The 16,431-nt window shown below is 44.4% G+C and overlaps 1 protein-coding gene across 1 annotated transcript in view; it reads right to left on the bottom strand.

The window, feature by feature from the left end:
• Positions 1 to 7,239, bottom strand: part of LOC308327711 (U2 snRNP-associated SURP motif-containing protein) — a 41,547-nt gene extending 34,308 nt beyond the window's left edge. Inside the window, exons 1-3 of the mRNA XM_080781236.1 lie at positions 6,669 to 7,239; positions 3,322 to 3,409; positions 273 to 384 (exon numbers count right to left, since the gene is read on the bottom strand). Of these exons, the coding sequence (XP_080637362.1) occupies positions 273 to 384; positions 3,322 to 3,399 (190 nt within the window). The 5' untranslated portion in view covers positions 3,400 to 3,409; positions 6,669 to 7,239. The remainder of the gene's footprint in view (positions 1 to 272; positions 385 to 3,321; positions 3,410 to 6,668) is intronic.
• Between the last annotated feature and the right edge of the window lie 9,192 nt (positions 7,240 to 16,431).

A 16,431-nucleotide genomic window follows, 5' to 3' on the forward strand; every position in this document is an offset into this window, starting at 1 on the left:
ATTATTAACATTAACATCATGTTATAATTTAGCTATTTAAAAATAGCAGATCTACAAGCTCGTAGCGCGCCACCGAGTGGCGCGCTACGAGCTTGTAGGTCTGCTATTTATTTTGAAAAGAATCGACGAACGACTGACATTTAGAAACATGGGCTTTTTTCAGAAAAACTGTCAGGATGTATAGAAGACATTTTTTTTAGAATCTGATCTCAGGTCAGAATGGGTTAATTCTCTCTCTCTCTCTCTCTCTCTCTATCTCAGTGTCTCTCTACCTTTGGTTGCGTTGACGATCCCACCGCGGACGAAGGTCTTCACTGAGCTCTTGTTGTTGCTTTCGAACGACGCCAGAAACTCCTCAAAGACCTCGGCGGCCTTCTCGTGTTCCTGAGAGAAAAAGGTGCATTTATTAAATGGTAAACGGTGCATTTATAATATAGCGCCTTTGTTTGTGTTGTTTTTATGACAAACTAGTGGTTCTACATTGGTTCTACTAGTGGTTCTACTAATGGTTCTACATTGACATCCCTGGTCTAGACCAGGGATGTCAAACTCAAATACACAGTGGGGCCAAAATAAAGAAATTGGTACAAGTCGAGGGCAACACACGGGACATTACTTGGGGAGAGGGGGGTAGATGAAAGTTGACCCACAGTGATATACTTTCACTGCTGATCAATAGTGAAGACTTGTAGTATTATGGTGGTCCGTGCAATATACCAGAGGGCCCAGTTCTAATACTAATTAAATATCATCTCGCGGGCCAAAGATAATTCATTCACGGGCCTGATTTGGCCCCCCGGGGCCTTGAGTTTGACATATATGTTCTACAACGATTCCTATACGTGGATTTTACTCTTCATAACGTAGGATGAGGTCGGACGGGGCCATGAAAAAATGATCGTGTCCGTGGATTATTGTTTTACCGCAATTGTTTTTTTCCTCGCATGGATTATTACTGTACATACTGTACATGCCGAGTACAGTACAGTAATGCATCCCCGTGGACGCAGAGGTTGTTGGTGTATTGCGGCCCAAAACTATAAAGTGCGATTTGGGACGCACCCTAGTTACTGTTTACTGTACTGTTTACTGTACACCCTAGTTACATCACTGTTACATAGAGGGTGCATTACATTCACCCATTCACACACCTTTACATAGACTGTGCATTACATTCACCCATTCACACACCTTTACATAGATTGTGCATTACATTCACCCATTCACACACCTTTACATAGACTGTGCATTACATTCACCCATTCACACACATTCACACACCTTTACATAGACTGTGCATTACATTCACCCATTCACACACATTCACACACCTTTACATAGATTGTGCATTACATTCACCCATTCACACACATTCACACACCTTTACATAGATTGTGCATTACATTCACCCATTCACACACCTTTACATAGACTGTGCATTACATTCACCCATTCACACACATTCACACACCTTTACATAGACTGTGCATTACATTCACCCATTCACACACATTCACACACCTTTACATAGACTGTGCATTACATTCACCCATTCACACACATTCACACACCTTTACATAGACTGTGCATTACATTCACCCATTCACACACATTCACACACCTTTACATAGATTGTGCATTACATTCACCCATTCACACACATTCACACACCTTTATATAGACTGTGCATTACATTCACCCATTCACACACATTCACACACCTTTACATAGATTGTGCATTACATTCACACACATTCACACACCTTTACATAGACTGTGCATTACATTCACACATTCACACACACATTCACACACAGATGGCGGAGGAAACCATGCAAGGCACCAACCTGCACATCAGGAGCAATCAGGCGTTCAGAGTCTTGCTCAAGGACACTTTGACACTAACTCTGGGGGAGGAGCCCACAGGGATCGAACCGGGAACCTCACGGTTCCCATCCAGCCACTCTACCGCTGAGCCACTGCCGCCCCGTGAAAGAGGCGATGTAAATATCTGATGTGTTTTCTGCTTTCTGCCACTGATAAGACATGACTTTAGTCCTGATAAGACATGACTTTAGTCCATTCTTAGGTGGTCTTTACACGAGAATGGTTTTCATAGAAAACGGCAAAATAAAGTATGGTTAGCTGGTGTCCCTTTAGACGAGAACAGTGTTTTCAGGAGGTGAAAACGCAACAAAGGGAAAACACCTCCCAGAGTGGAAATCTTTGAGAAGGCCGTTTTTATCCCTTCTCCGTGTAAACAGGCAAAACGGTGAATCAGCTAAACTTATGACATCATGGCTCACGTTGACTCACAGCGCATACGTTTATTACATGGATGCAGAGCCATATATGGAGTTCCTGAACAAGCTTCCCGCCTCGCCTACAAAGCGCTGCTCATCAGCGATAAGTAAGTAAGTAGCCTTGCCGACCCATGAGGCCCATAGGGGGCAGGAGCCTATCTCCTGTTTCTGTAGCCATGAGGCCCATAGGGCAGGAGCCTATCTCCTGTTTCTGTAGCCATGAGGCCCATAGGGCAGGAGCCTATCTCCTGTTTCTGTAGCCATGAGGCCCATAGGGGCAGGAGCCTATCTCCTGTTTCTGTAGCCATGAGGCCCATAGGGGCAGGAGCCTATCTCCTGTTTCTGTAGCCGTGAGGCCCATAGGGGCAGGAGCCTATCTCCTGTTTCTGTAGCCATGAGGCCCATAGGGGCAGGAGCCTATCTCCTGTTTCTGTAGCCATGAGGCCCATAGGGGCAGGAGCCTATCTCCTGTTTCTGTAGCCATGAGGCCCATAGGGGCAGGAGCCTACCTCCTGTTTCTGTAGCCATGAGGCCCATAGGGGCAGGAGCCTATCTCCTGTTTCTGTAGCCATGAGGCCCATAGGGGCAGGAGCCTATCTCCTGTTTCTGTAGCCATGAGGCCCATAGGGGCAGGAGCCTATCTCCTGTTTCTGTAGCCATGAGGCCCATAGGGGCAGGAGCCTATCTCCTGTTTCTGTAGCCATGAGGCCCATAGGGGCAGGAGCCTATCTCCTGTTTCTGTAGCCATGAGGCAGCTTGATGTACAAGTACACCCCCTGGACATGACGCTAGTATGTCGCAGGGATTTACCCCCAATCCAACCCTTGATGCTGAGTGTCAAGCAGGGAGGCACTGGGTCCCATTTTTACAGTCTTTGGTATGACCCGGCCGGGGAATCGAACCCCGATCTCAGGGCGGACACTCAAAACCACAAGGCCACTGAGCTGGCTCATCAGCGATGGGCAATGTAAAACCATGATGTAAATAAAATGGCGGCAGCAGCGTTTATGTATCCTACCCTCTTCTTCAGCTCCTCCTGTTCTCTCTTGGACAACGTCTTAATGGCGCCGGGCGTCTTGCCCTTCCTGTCCGCCATGATGCTTCAGCTGAAACACAGAGTGAACATTGTAACGGTTATTAATAACATGATGCTTCAGCTGAAACACAGAGTAAACATTGTAACGGTTATTAATAACATGATGCTTCAGCTGAAGCACAGAGTAAACATTGTAACGGTTATTAATAACATGATGCTTCAGCTGAAACACAGAGTGAACATTGTAACGGTTATTAACCCATTCTGACCGGGCACCCATTTTGGTGTTGGCATCATGTTATGCTTTACCTATTGAAAAATAGCAGATCTACAAGCTCATATCGCGCCACCGAGTGGCGCGATACGAGCTTGTAGGTCTGCTATTTTTGAAAAATTCGAAGAACGACTGACATTTTTAGAATCTGATCTCAGGTCAGAATGGGTTCATCAGACCAGTGTGTGTCCAGTGGAAACCTCGTATGAATCTGATCTCAGGTCAGAATGGGTTAATAACATGATGCTTCAGCTGAAACACAGAGTAAACATTGTAACGGTTATTAATAACATGATGCTTCAGCTGAAACACACAGTAAACATTGTAACGGTTATTAATAACATGATGCTTCAGCTGAAACACAGAGTGAACATTGTAACGGTTATTAATAACATGATGCTTCAGCTGAAACACAGAGTAAACATTCCAATGGTTCTCATAGCATGATGTTCAGATAAAACCAAGTAGAGGTCATTAGTAAACCTATATTCTAAAAGGTTATGACGCTTCAGCTGAAACGAAAAGAGACCATCGAATGGGTCAACAACTTGTGAAATATCTCAGACCCCATACCCGAGGCGGGGTTGGCGAAAGGGCCTTTCTGTGTGGAGTTTGCATGTTCTCCCCGTGTCCCCTAGGGTAGATACCCTCACAAAAACATGCAGTAATCCTGGTCTCTAAACTGCCTCCCCCTGGCCAGCCGGGGCGCCTGATGGAGGGGAAAGGAACTGGTCGGAATAACGTGTCCCTTCCACGCGCTACGTCCGGCCGGGGAAATTCCGCTCTGTCATTTGAAAAGAAGCAGCTTGGACTCCTCATGCATAGAAGGAGGCATGAGGTCAGTCCGCTGCCCCCCCCCAGGTTGGCAGAGGAAGTGTAGCGCCCAGGATTAGTTAGATAATTGGCACTGGGTGAAAAGAAAAACTGGGTTACAAAATCGTGGGATAAAAATTAAAAAAATATATATATAAATATCTCAGACCATTATGGTTTCATGGGCGATGCTCGAACTGCTCATATTGACAGTTTGACCACTTCCAATGCTCCGATATTAGAATAATTTTAAATATTTAAACTAATGAAAGTTCTTCCACGTTTCCGTCGTCTCCTATAATTTTTAATTTGCACGTTCCCACCCTGCCCTGACTGATTTGCTGCATGTGGTGTTTTTATTATTATTTTATTTGTTTTTATTTGTTTTTATTTATTTTATGTTCTTATATTCAATTTTGTTCTTTGCCATTGTTTTATCATTTTAACTACTTATGTTTTATTGTATTCTATTGTATTGCCCTGTGAAGCACTTTGCGCTACATTTATGTATGAAAGGTGCTATACAAATAAAGTTTATTATTATTTATTACTATAGCTGCTTTGAAACATCTCACCACCACTCCGGCCTGAACGGAGCGCATGTACAGCCGTCTACGATAGAGAGTGGAAGAAATGTGAAGGGACCCCAACGGGTGAAAGATGAAAAGGGGACCCGAGAGGGGGTAGAACGGCCCTGCGTACCACCTGTTTCCAATGCAGGAGGCAGCAGCGCGACCCGCTAATAAAAAACGAGTGCTTCCAAACTACCAACACAGACCAACACAGAATGTCTCGACAGAAAGTAGCTCATAACAATAACATGTCTACGGTGGATTTTTATGACACAAAAGCTTGGCCGATTGAAAGAGGATAATTGAAGATTTCCCTACAGTTGCAATGTTGGTGAGTTTAACATCTTTTTTTTTTTATCCCACAAATTTGTAACCCATTTTTCACCCCTGTGTCAATCATCTAATGTGATCCTGGTCTCTACACACCCTCCACCAACCTAGTCCCCATATATGGGGGACAAGGGGAGACCAACCTAGTCCCCATATATGGGGGACAAGGGGAGACCAACCTAGTCCCCATATATGGGGGACAAGGGGAGAGCAACGGACTTGAACTCATGCTTCCTTCATGCCTGAGTGTCCAAGTTGCTCCTTTACACCTGACAGGGGGGAGTTCCCTGGTAGGACGTAGCGCGTGGAAGGAACACGTTATTCCTTTTTTTTTTTTATATAATTTTTATCCCACGATTTTGTAACCCATTTTTCACCCCTGTGCCAATCATCTACTGTGATCCTGGGCTCTACACACCCTCCGCCAACCTGGGGAGAGCAACGGACTTAACTCATGCTCCCGTCATGCCTGAGTGTCCAAGTTGCTCCTTTACACCTGACAGGGGGGAGTTTCCCTGGTTGGACGTAGCGCGTGGAAGGAACACGTTATTCCAACCAGTTCCTTTCCCCTCCATCAGGCGCCCCGGCTGGCCAGGGGGAGGCAGTTTAGAGACCAGGATTACTGCATGTTTTTGTGAGGGTACCTACCCTACACGGGGAGAACATGTAAACTTCACACAGAAAGGCCCTTTAGCCAACCCCGCCTTCGGGTATGGGCACTGATGACGCGGAGGAGGAAACACGCCGCCAGCACCCACAGCGCGGGAATCGAACCCAGGACCTTCTAGCTGTGAGGCGACAGCACTACCAACTGTGCCACCGTGCCCCTTAGTTTAACCTCTTTTAATACAAGCAGATCGGATGAGTGGGGAGTCAATGGAGGGTACTGAAACTCTAGATTCATCCCATTATAAAACAATATTGCGGCTAGTGGGTCCTGTGTTTATGAACATCCTGTTATTGTCGTGCATTTGTTGTTACTGGCAGAGCTGTGTGACATTATTTCACCTCTTCTCTTGTAAAAGACACTTTTAGTCTTTGATTGATTGATTTACAGTTTGCAGAATTACAGTACATTTCAAGCACAAACTCAATACAAAGACTGTTAACTGTGAGTGGACGACACCAATAAAGCATTACACTTGTTTACAACAGGGTCCACCTTGAATCAACGTGGGTTTGTTTTACTGGGAAAATAAAGGTTATTTTTATTTTATTTTTAACACAGCAATCACTCACAACAACAACAACAACCTCACAGACTCACCAACACACCAACCAACCAGCCATCAAAACAACACACTTAAGAATGATTAAATAAATGTTAAACTCTTACTCACATGTGTGTGGACCTCAGCAGGAGGTGTTGGTGGGTGGGCTGAATAATATAAGACCCCCACCAAAAGGGTCTTCCTTTCCTAAAGGCCTGCCTACAGCCCAGAGATGGTCACATAGGAACTATTATACTGTTAGCTAGTATAGCCACCACTAGCTAACACTGTAGCATTGAGCTAAAAAAAAAGAAAAAAAACCCAACCAAAAACAGTTATGTCCCCCGTTTTATAAAGATCACAGCCTTATTATGAGTTAATGATCGGGGAAATAAGGCATCATAAGGTTATTGTTGCTTGTGTGTGTTGTTGCAGGGCAGCACAAATGCATGTAAAACAGACACACACACACACACACACACACAACCATCCAGCATGCTATGTGCAGAGCAGCATCAGTATTAGGTTTGTTGTGGGGGGCCGGGGGGTTGTTAGTTTTAAAAGTGTAGATGCTGTAGAATAGATGTCCCCCCCTGGTTGCAGACGGAGATCCTTAGTGTTTATAGATCAGTGGTAATTTAAAAGCTGTTACATTGTATCGACGCTGCAGAGAAGAACAGACTGAATGCTGCTAGATGCTAGTCTCACAACACTGACTGCTTGCTCTGCAGCCAGGGCTGGGTTGCCACGCTCTGCTCGTTGGTTGGGAGAGAAATAAGCTAATTTTAACAACACAAATCTGGTCCCTCTCTAGAACGGATTATTATTAGTAGTAGTAGTAGTAGTATTATTAAGTAGTATCAACATTAGACAACAAGACCAAATAAACAACTACACTTTAGAAACAAGACCAAAAAAACAACTATTAAACTTTTGAAACAAGCCCAAATAAACAACTACACTTTAGAAACAAGACCAAATAAACAACTACACTTTAGAAACAACACCAAATAAACAACTACGCTTTAAACGAGCAAAAACGCAACTACCAATATTTACAAGCAACTTTACAGAAGAACAAACCAAGCCTATATATTCGCTTATAGTAAGCGGACATGGCAACACCGATGGGGGCCAGTGTTGCCATGTGTTTAGTGTTACGAGACAAACAAGCAAGCAGGGGCCTATTTCACGAATCTTGGATTAACTAATCCAGGATATAGGCCAAAGCCAGGCTTTTTAAATCCTGATCTTTACAGCCTGGTTTATTCCGTTCCACTAAAGCCAAGCGAGGCTCAGAATTGGCGGATTTGGCGAGCCGGGATCAGCAAGCCTGGCTTAATAGACAGTCTGGCTTGTTGTCTCTAGACCCCTTCTGTGGATCAAAGATTTACTGATCCTTCTTCTTCATGGGGTATTAAGGCAGTTTGCATCCTTAATAGTTGCATTACAGCCCCCTTCTGTATATCTCATCATCTTTACTAATCTATTCAAGACTTACTGATACAAGGACTTAAGCTTCTAAAATAAATACTGCTGCTGTAATTAAAGAGAGAACATACTCTCAATAGTGGATAGACTGAATGATTAACTACCCCAAAAATATAGTTTACATTTTACCACTACTATTAACTTAAAACAGAATTCTTAATATTGTAAGCATAATGATATTGTCGCATTGTGATATTTGGCCATAACTCCCTCCTCTGAGGGAGCTACCTTTGGGGAAGGGGGTTGTTGTCCAGACAGGGGCCAGACTGGTGAGGCCAAAATTTGTGCTATTGCCATTGAGAATACATTGGGCGTTTAAGTTAAATAACTCAGAAACTACAAAACATTTCAAAGTAAAAAGTTCCAGCATGTGTCTCCACAGTAAGCTGAATTTTACAAAGTGTGAATGGAGTTTCTAGGTGAAAGTGATTTTTTGAAGTGCCACTATCTGCCTATAAATGTCTCAAATTTGAAAGCACTATATTTCTAAAACTATGAAACATTTCAAAGATTCCTTTTCAGGCACAGATGTCCACCGTAGGATGAACCTAAATAGGTTTGAATGGGGTTTCTAGGTGTAAGTATGTAGGACTATGGGTGAAACGTTATAATGGTAATATGTTGTAAAACAATGAGTAATGGTAATATTTAGTGGTTTTCACTTTTACAAAAAAATAATATATATAATATAATAATTCTTCTTAACCGTGCACTTGCACGACAGCAAACCTATTCATGGGGAACATTCACCAAAAGCAGCTGATCTACAAGCTCACAAGCTGTCATGATGTTGTGCAGCCTATATATTTTGGTTATTTGATTTTATATAGTGCTTAAATTAGTCCTTTAATGCAGACCGATACAAATAAGGCAACATAAACCCATAATAATTGAATAAATCTGGAAAACATCATTGGTTTGTGATCAGTTTGACTGCTTAATGAACAGTAAAGACATCAGGATTAGGTTAAACCTGGCTGTTAGCCTGGTCCGGAGCAGGCTAAGTCCAAAGCATAAGTTTCCATGGTAACTTATGTAGCATCACTTTCATGAAACCGAATCAAGCCTCAACATATCCAGGTTAACTGGTTAAGTTAATCTGGCAAGATCAACCAGCTTTCATGAAACCGGTTAAGCACTTATCCAGGATATATTAAGCCAGGATATGTGTTAAAGCCCAGCTTAATCTCTAATCCAAGTTTCGTGAAATAGGCCCCAGGTCTATGAAAACAAGCAGGCTTTCGGAATGTTATAAATATTGTCTAACGCAGTGGTTCTCAAAGTGGGGTCCTGGGACCCCCAGGGGTCCTTGAGGGAGTTCCAGGGGGTCCCCAGCTAAATTATAGCGTGGAACCAAATGGACCCTGATTAACGTTGATTTTTGGGATATAAATTGGGGGTCTCAGATAGAAATGCCATTATAAATGGAGAGGAACCACTGGTCTAACGTCTTTAGAGAGGAACCACTGGTCTAACGTCTTTAGAGAGCTGCCCGTGGCGCTCAAACACAGTTATGTTCATGTCAACGCAACTTACGCAAGGATCATATTTACAAGCAACTTTACAGAGGAACTGGTAGCCCAAAGTCGCTTATAATAGGCAGACTTGGCAACACTGATGGGGGCGTGGGGTACATTTTAGCCTTGAGTGTACATAATGAGGCAACAGTTCCATGGCCTATTCTTGATTAAATTAAATAATTAAAATAATAATAATAAAAACGAAAATGAGCTTGACAACTTTTTTTTATAATTATGTATACGCCATTAGGCCTACATTCGCCAAAATAGCTATTCTACAAGCTCACAGTGCTTATGTTATCGACAAAATGTCCGATGACCTATTTCCACTGATAAAATAAAAACTTCAAAAGAATTACATTTTTATCAACTAAATTAATTATGTTCTACAATCTACACTGTTTTTCAATGTGTTGTTTTTCGTCAGTTTGACGTAGGCTTTTGGCCATCCACATCGGCATAAAATAAAGCCTCCAGTATCCAGAAACACTGTCTCGTTCATCGTTCATTTCATGGTCAAAGGGTGTGACACTGTACATGCACCATATTCGGGCATAGCTACGGTGGAAACTCCTTATATGGACATGCCGGGGCATAGTGACATCAGAGGGATGACATAGTCATCTTACCAGACGGGAGATATAAGATGACGCAAAATCAGTTTACAGATACTGGACTCTACCAAACAATCAGTTTACAGATACTGGAGACTACCAACCAATCACTTTACAGCAGGGGTTCCCAAACTTTTTTGGACCAGGTACCCCTTTTGGGGTAGATATTTTTCCAGGTACCCTCTCATCCTCGCAACACGGATAACAATATATTTACAACCACAAGCAGTGTTTCCTGCAGGAAAAAGCTTTGGCATGGTGCTGGGCACAGGCCGCAATTTTGATTAATTAATTAATTAATTTGATTCATTAATTAATAAGATTAATACATTAAGATTAATTTGTATTATTGCTCTTGTATTGCTATTGGAGACACTGGGGGGACACTGGGGGACACTGGGCAGGCACTGCAGGCACTGGGGAGGCACTCAGGGGCACACTGGGGAGGCACTGGGAAGGCACTCGGGGGGCACACTGGGGAGGCACTGGGAAGGCACTCGGGGGGACACTGTCTAAATGTAGACGTCTAAATGTATACGTCTAAATGTAGACGTCTAAATGTAAGTTTGGGAACCACTGCTTTAAACACTTTAGCACTTTATGAACATGAACAAAATAGATGGGTCCCCCCTGGAACTCCCTCAGGTACCCCTGGGGGTCCCCGGACCCCACTTTGGGAACCACTGGTCTAAATGTATACAGACGTCTAAATGTAGACGTCTAAATGTAGACGTCTAAATGTGTACGTCTTCTCTTATGGGGGTCCCTGGCATATCTTTTCAAATGGGGGTCCACGGGCTAAGTAGTGTCAATTTGGAGGTCCTTGACATGAAAAAGTTTGGGAACCACTGCTTTAAACACTTTAGCACTTTATGAACATGAACAAAATAGACGTTAATGTAATAAAGTCAAGGAGAACTTCATTTAGAAAAAATATGCCATTAATTAAACTCATAGAACAATGCAATATGCAACCACCAGGTGGCACTGTGGCTCTGGGGGTAGAGAGGGGGTCAGAGTGTCCTTGAGCAAGACAGATAGCAATAAGCATGGTGTGTGTGTGTGTGTGTGTGTGTGTGCGTGCGTACATACAGGCTGCATAATAGTAGATTTTTAACCATAGAAAACATAAACATACATGTTGTCACACCATCACGACTAAACACGGATATATTTTTAGCCAATGTATATTCCATGAAAAAAATGTTTCTCATCAAAATATATTGAAGTACAGCAACACATGTCCATTTGAGGTACTCTTTCTTAAATAATATATTTTCTATCCCACGATTTTGTAACCCATTTTTCGCCCCTGTGTCAATCATCTAATGTGATCCTGGGCTCTACACACCCTCCACCAACCTAGTCCCCATATATGGGGGACAAGGGGAGACCAACCTAGTCCCCATATATGGGGGACAAGGGGAGACCAACCTAGTCCCCATATATGGAGGACAAGGGGAGAGCAACCTAGTCCCCATATATGGGGGACAAGGGGAGACCAACCTAGTCCCCATATATGGGAGACAAGGGGAGACCAACCTAGTCCCCATATATGGGGGACAAGGGGAGACCAACCTAGTCCCCATATATGGGGGACAAGGGGAGACCAACCTAGTCCCCATATATGGGGGACAAGGGGAGACCAACCTAGTCCCCATATATGGGGGACAAGGGGAGACCAACCTAGTCCCCATATATGGGGGACATGGGGAGACCAACCTAGTCCCCATATATGGGGGACAAGGGGAGACCAACCTAGTCCCCATATATGGGAGACAAGGGGAGACCAACCTAGTCCCCATATATGGGGGACAAGGGGAGACCAACCTAGTCCCCATATATGGGGGACAAGGGGAGACCAACCTAGTCCCCATATATGGGGGACAAGGGGAGACCAACCTAGTCCCCATATATGGGGGACATGGGGAGACCAACCTAGTCCCCATATATGGGGGACATGGGGAGACCAACCTAGTCCCCATATATGGGGGACAAGGGGAGACCAACCTAGTCCCCATATATGGGGGACAAGGGGAGACCAACCTAGTCCCCATATATGGGGGACAAGGGGAGAGCAACGGACTTGAACTCATGCTTCCTTCATGCCTGAGTGTCCAAGTTGCTCCTTTACACCTGACAGGGGGGAGTTTCCCTGGTTGGACGTAGCGCGTGGAAGGAACACGTTATTCCAACCAGTTCCTTTCCCCTCCATCAGGCGCCCCGGCTGGCAAGGGGGAGGCAGTATAGAGACCAGATACAATGGTGGGTGTATGTTTGGGATTTTTCCTCTATCACTATAAGCACATTAGGCTTAACCCATTCTGAACGGGAACCCGTTTTGGTGTTGGCATCATGTTATGCTTTAGCTATTGAAAAATAGCAGATCTACAAGCTCGTAGCGCGCCACCGAGTGGCGCGCTACGAGCTTGTAGGTCTGCTATTTTTTGAAAAATCGAAGAACGACTGACATTTTTAGAATCTGATCTCAGGTCAGAATGGGTTAATCAGACCAGTGTGTGTCCAGTGGAAACCTCGTATGAAACTGATCTCAGGTCAGAATGGGTTAAGAGTATACATTAATAGCGACGGCACCGGCTTTCTCCTCCCGTCCACTTGCATTAAAGTGCTCAAAAGCGCATGAGGGCGATTTCACTCCTCCTTCCGGGTAGGAACAGAGTGCATTCTGGGATGCATTGCCGCAATAACATGAACGCGCTGAAACATACGTGCACGTGAAACATAGCGTTCACGTATGAAACATAGCGTTTACGTGTCATGGACCCAATAACATGAACGCGCTGAAACATACGTGTGAAACATAGCGTTCACGTATGAAACATAGCGTTTACGTGTCATGGACCCAATAACATGAACGCGCTGAAACATACGTGTGAAACATAGCGTTCACGTATGAAACATAGCGTTTACGTGTCATGGACCCAATAACATGAACGCGCTGAAACATACGTGTGAAACATACGTGTGAAACATAGCGCTCACGAATGAAACATGCTGTAGCGTTCACGTGTCGTGGACCCAATAACATGGACGTGTGAAACATACGTGTGAAACATACGTGTGAAACATACGTGTGAAACGTAGCGCTCACGAATGAAACATGCTGTAGCGTTCACGTGTCGTGGACCCAATAACATGGACGTGTGAAACATACGTGTGAAACATACGTGTGAAACATACGTGTGAAACGTAGCGCTCACGAATGAAACATGCTGTAGCGTTCACGTGTCGTGGACCCAATAACATGGACGTGTGAAACATACGTGTGAAACATACGTGTGAAACATACGTGTGAAACGTAGCGCTCACGAATGAAACATGCTGTAGCGTTCACGTGTCGTGGACCCAATAACAACATGAGCGTGCGCAATATGATAGTCAACGGCCCAGCGCTGGCTCGAGCTGCAATACCAAATTCGGCCACTATGTCCATTTCGCCTCAGTGTGCCGTCCGTCTCTATTAATATATACTCTAAGCTGAGCACGTGAAATTCACCCCAACGCCTGTAGAGAAAAAAAACAGGGATGTGGCCATGGAAACAAACCTACCTTCTACGATGTCACTGAAAGACCCCGCCCACCTCAGACATCAGCAGCATTATGATGTCACTGAAAGACCCCGCCCACCACAGACATCAGCAGCATTATGATGTCACTGAAAGACCCCGCCCACCACAGACATCAGCAGCATTATGATGTCACTGAAAGACCCCGCCCACCACAGACATCAGCAGCATTATGATGTCACTGAAAGACACCGCCCACCTCAGACATCAGCAACATTATGTCACTGAAAGACCCGCGACGTAGTATGAGCTTGCAAATCATCTTTTTGGGGAATAGCCAGTGTTTAAAAAAAATTGTGATGCTATAAGTAACGCATAGTCCTGGCTGGGGACCCCCTGGAACACCACATAGTCCTGGGGACCCCCTAGAACAACACACAGTCCTGGGGACCCCCTAGAACAACACATAGTCCTGGCTGGGGACCCCCTAGAACACCACATAGTCCTGGCTGGGGACCCCCTAGAACACCACATAGTCCTGGGGACCCCCTAGAACAACACATAGTCCTGGGGACCCCCTAGAACAACACATAGTCCTAGCTGGGGACCCCCTAGAACACCACATAGTCCTGGCTGGGACCCCCTAGAACAACACATAGTCCTGGCTGGGACCCCCTAGAACAACACATAGCCCTGGGGACCCCCTAGAACAACACATAGTCCTGGGGACCCCCTAGAACAACACATAGTCCTGGGGACCCCCTGGAACAACACATAGTCCTAGCTGGGGACCCCCTAGAACAACACATAGTCCTGGGGACCCCCTAGAACACCACATAGTCCTGGGGACCCCCTAGAACAACACATAGTCCTGGCTGGGACCCCCTAGAACACCACATAGTCCTGGGGACCCCCTAGAACACCACATAGTCCTGGCTGGGACCCCCTAGAACAACACACAGTCCTGGGGACCCCCTAGAACAACACACAGTCCTGGGGACCCCCTAGAACAACACACAGTCCTGGGGACCCCCTAGAACAACACATAGTCCTGGGGACCCCCTGGAACAAGTAGGCCGGAACGTATAAACGGCTGAGGCGGTTAATGGTCTGTTTTTGTAAAAAAGAAAAATCTAAATGTACAATGTTTCTCTCTGAGATGTAGACCTAGTAGACGTAGAGTTGTTCTGAACACGTTTGTGCAAATATTGAATTATCTCAGTCTGTTATTAATCCACCCTACATATAGTCACTGCTCTGAAACCAGACACTGTGTGTGTGTGTGTGTGTGTGTGTGTGTGTGTGTGTGGTTTCCTACTGGAAAAGTAGTAGAACCTGTTTGGTTCACAATGTACTGTATCCTGGGGGGGAGAGAGAGAGAGCGCGCTCGATATTAAAATTTACATGCAGTTAAAACCACGACACACATGATAGGATAAAAGACGACGCACAGACACACGGTTTGTCATTAAAATGAACAGATTTTAAAACCACTGATGCATCATTGACAGAGTTACTCCTCAGCAGCAGACAGCACACAGCTGTAATAATAATAAGTATTATTATTATTGATTCCCACCGTGTGATAATACAGGTATCTACAGTATCTATAATGTGACAAACAGTGGACATCTCAGTTGGGAATGAAACTCATTCACGTCATTAATGTCAACATTTTCACACATCGATTATCAACAGATTGATAGACCTATACGGATACGTTACGTATGGTTTATCAACAGATTGATAGACCTATATACGTTACGTATGGATTATCAACAGATTGATAGGCCTATATACTGTACGTTACGTATGGCTGGAACACACAGTATATTCTGGCATCTTTCGGGCTACATGTTGAGACCACAGAGAGCGTAAAAAAACATGAATGCACAAGCAAAGTTTACAACGGACATTCATATACTAATATTAATATTAAAAAACTAACATTAATATACTTGGCATCTTTGACAGACAAGAATGCAAAATAACACCGATACATTTCTCCGTCTGTCTCAGTTGTTTTTTTGGAAGTGAAGGCCGTCTGAGGCCCAGACGCATACGCTACGACGGCTAAGTCATAACTGTGCGCAGGCTGTGCAGGCCAACAAAAACAGATCTACAAGCGGCAACGCATGTCTGTTTTTACCCGTTGATAGCTTGTAGATCTGTTCTATTTTTGCATGCCATGCAACAACCATCTACTATGAGTGCATAAACCGAACGAATGAACCAAAACAAATGACGCTCATTTGTAAGTGAAAGTAAGGAGTAACGAAGGAGTAAATAGTTACTATATTACTATTTCTGCAGAGTAATTCGTTATACTACTCGTTACTGGAAAAGGTAATAATATTACAGTAATATGTAACTAGTAACTCGTTACTGCCCAACACTGCCCATTACCCACAAGGCAAACCAGGCATACTTAATTGGCTGGTGGGCGTGTCCACATAACACACTTTCTGTCCACTATTTTGGAAAATAATCTTTCTCCTAGTGCGGGGGGGGGGGGGGGGAAGGGGCGTCAAGACGTCTCTCCCTTGGGAATTTATTTTCATCCATATTTTGAAAATCTGGTTAGGGTTAGTTAGGGTTAATCTGGTGCACAGGTGATGACATCATGCACATTACATGCATAATAGAATTACAAATTATTGCTCTCTTCATAATGGGAGAATTGGCACTCAGAGCCCAAACTGGTGACCACCACCAGGTGGCGCTGAAAGAAGAGGTTTGC

Source organism: Protomyctophum bolini, assembly GCF_963924005.1.
Source record: "Protomyctophum bolini genome assembly, chromosome: 13".
Taxonomy (NCBI): Eukaryota; Metazoa; Chordata; class Actinopteri; order Myctophiformes; family Myctophidae; genus Protomyctophum; species Protomyctophum bolini.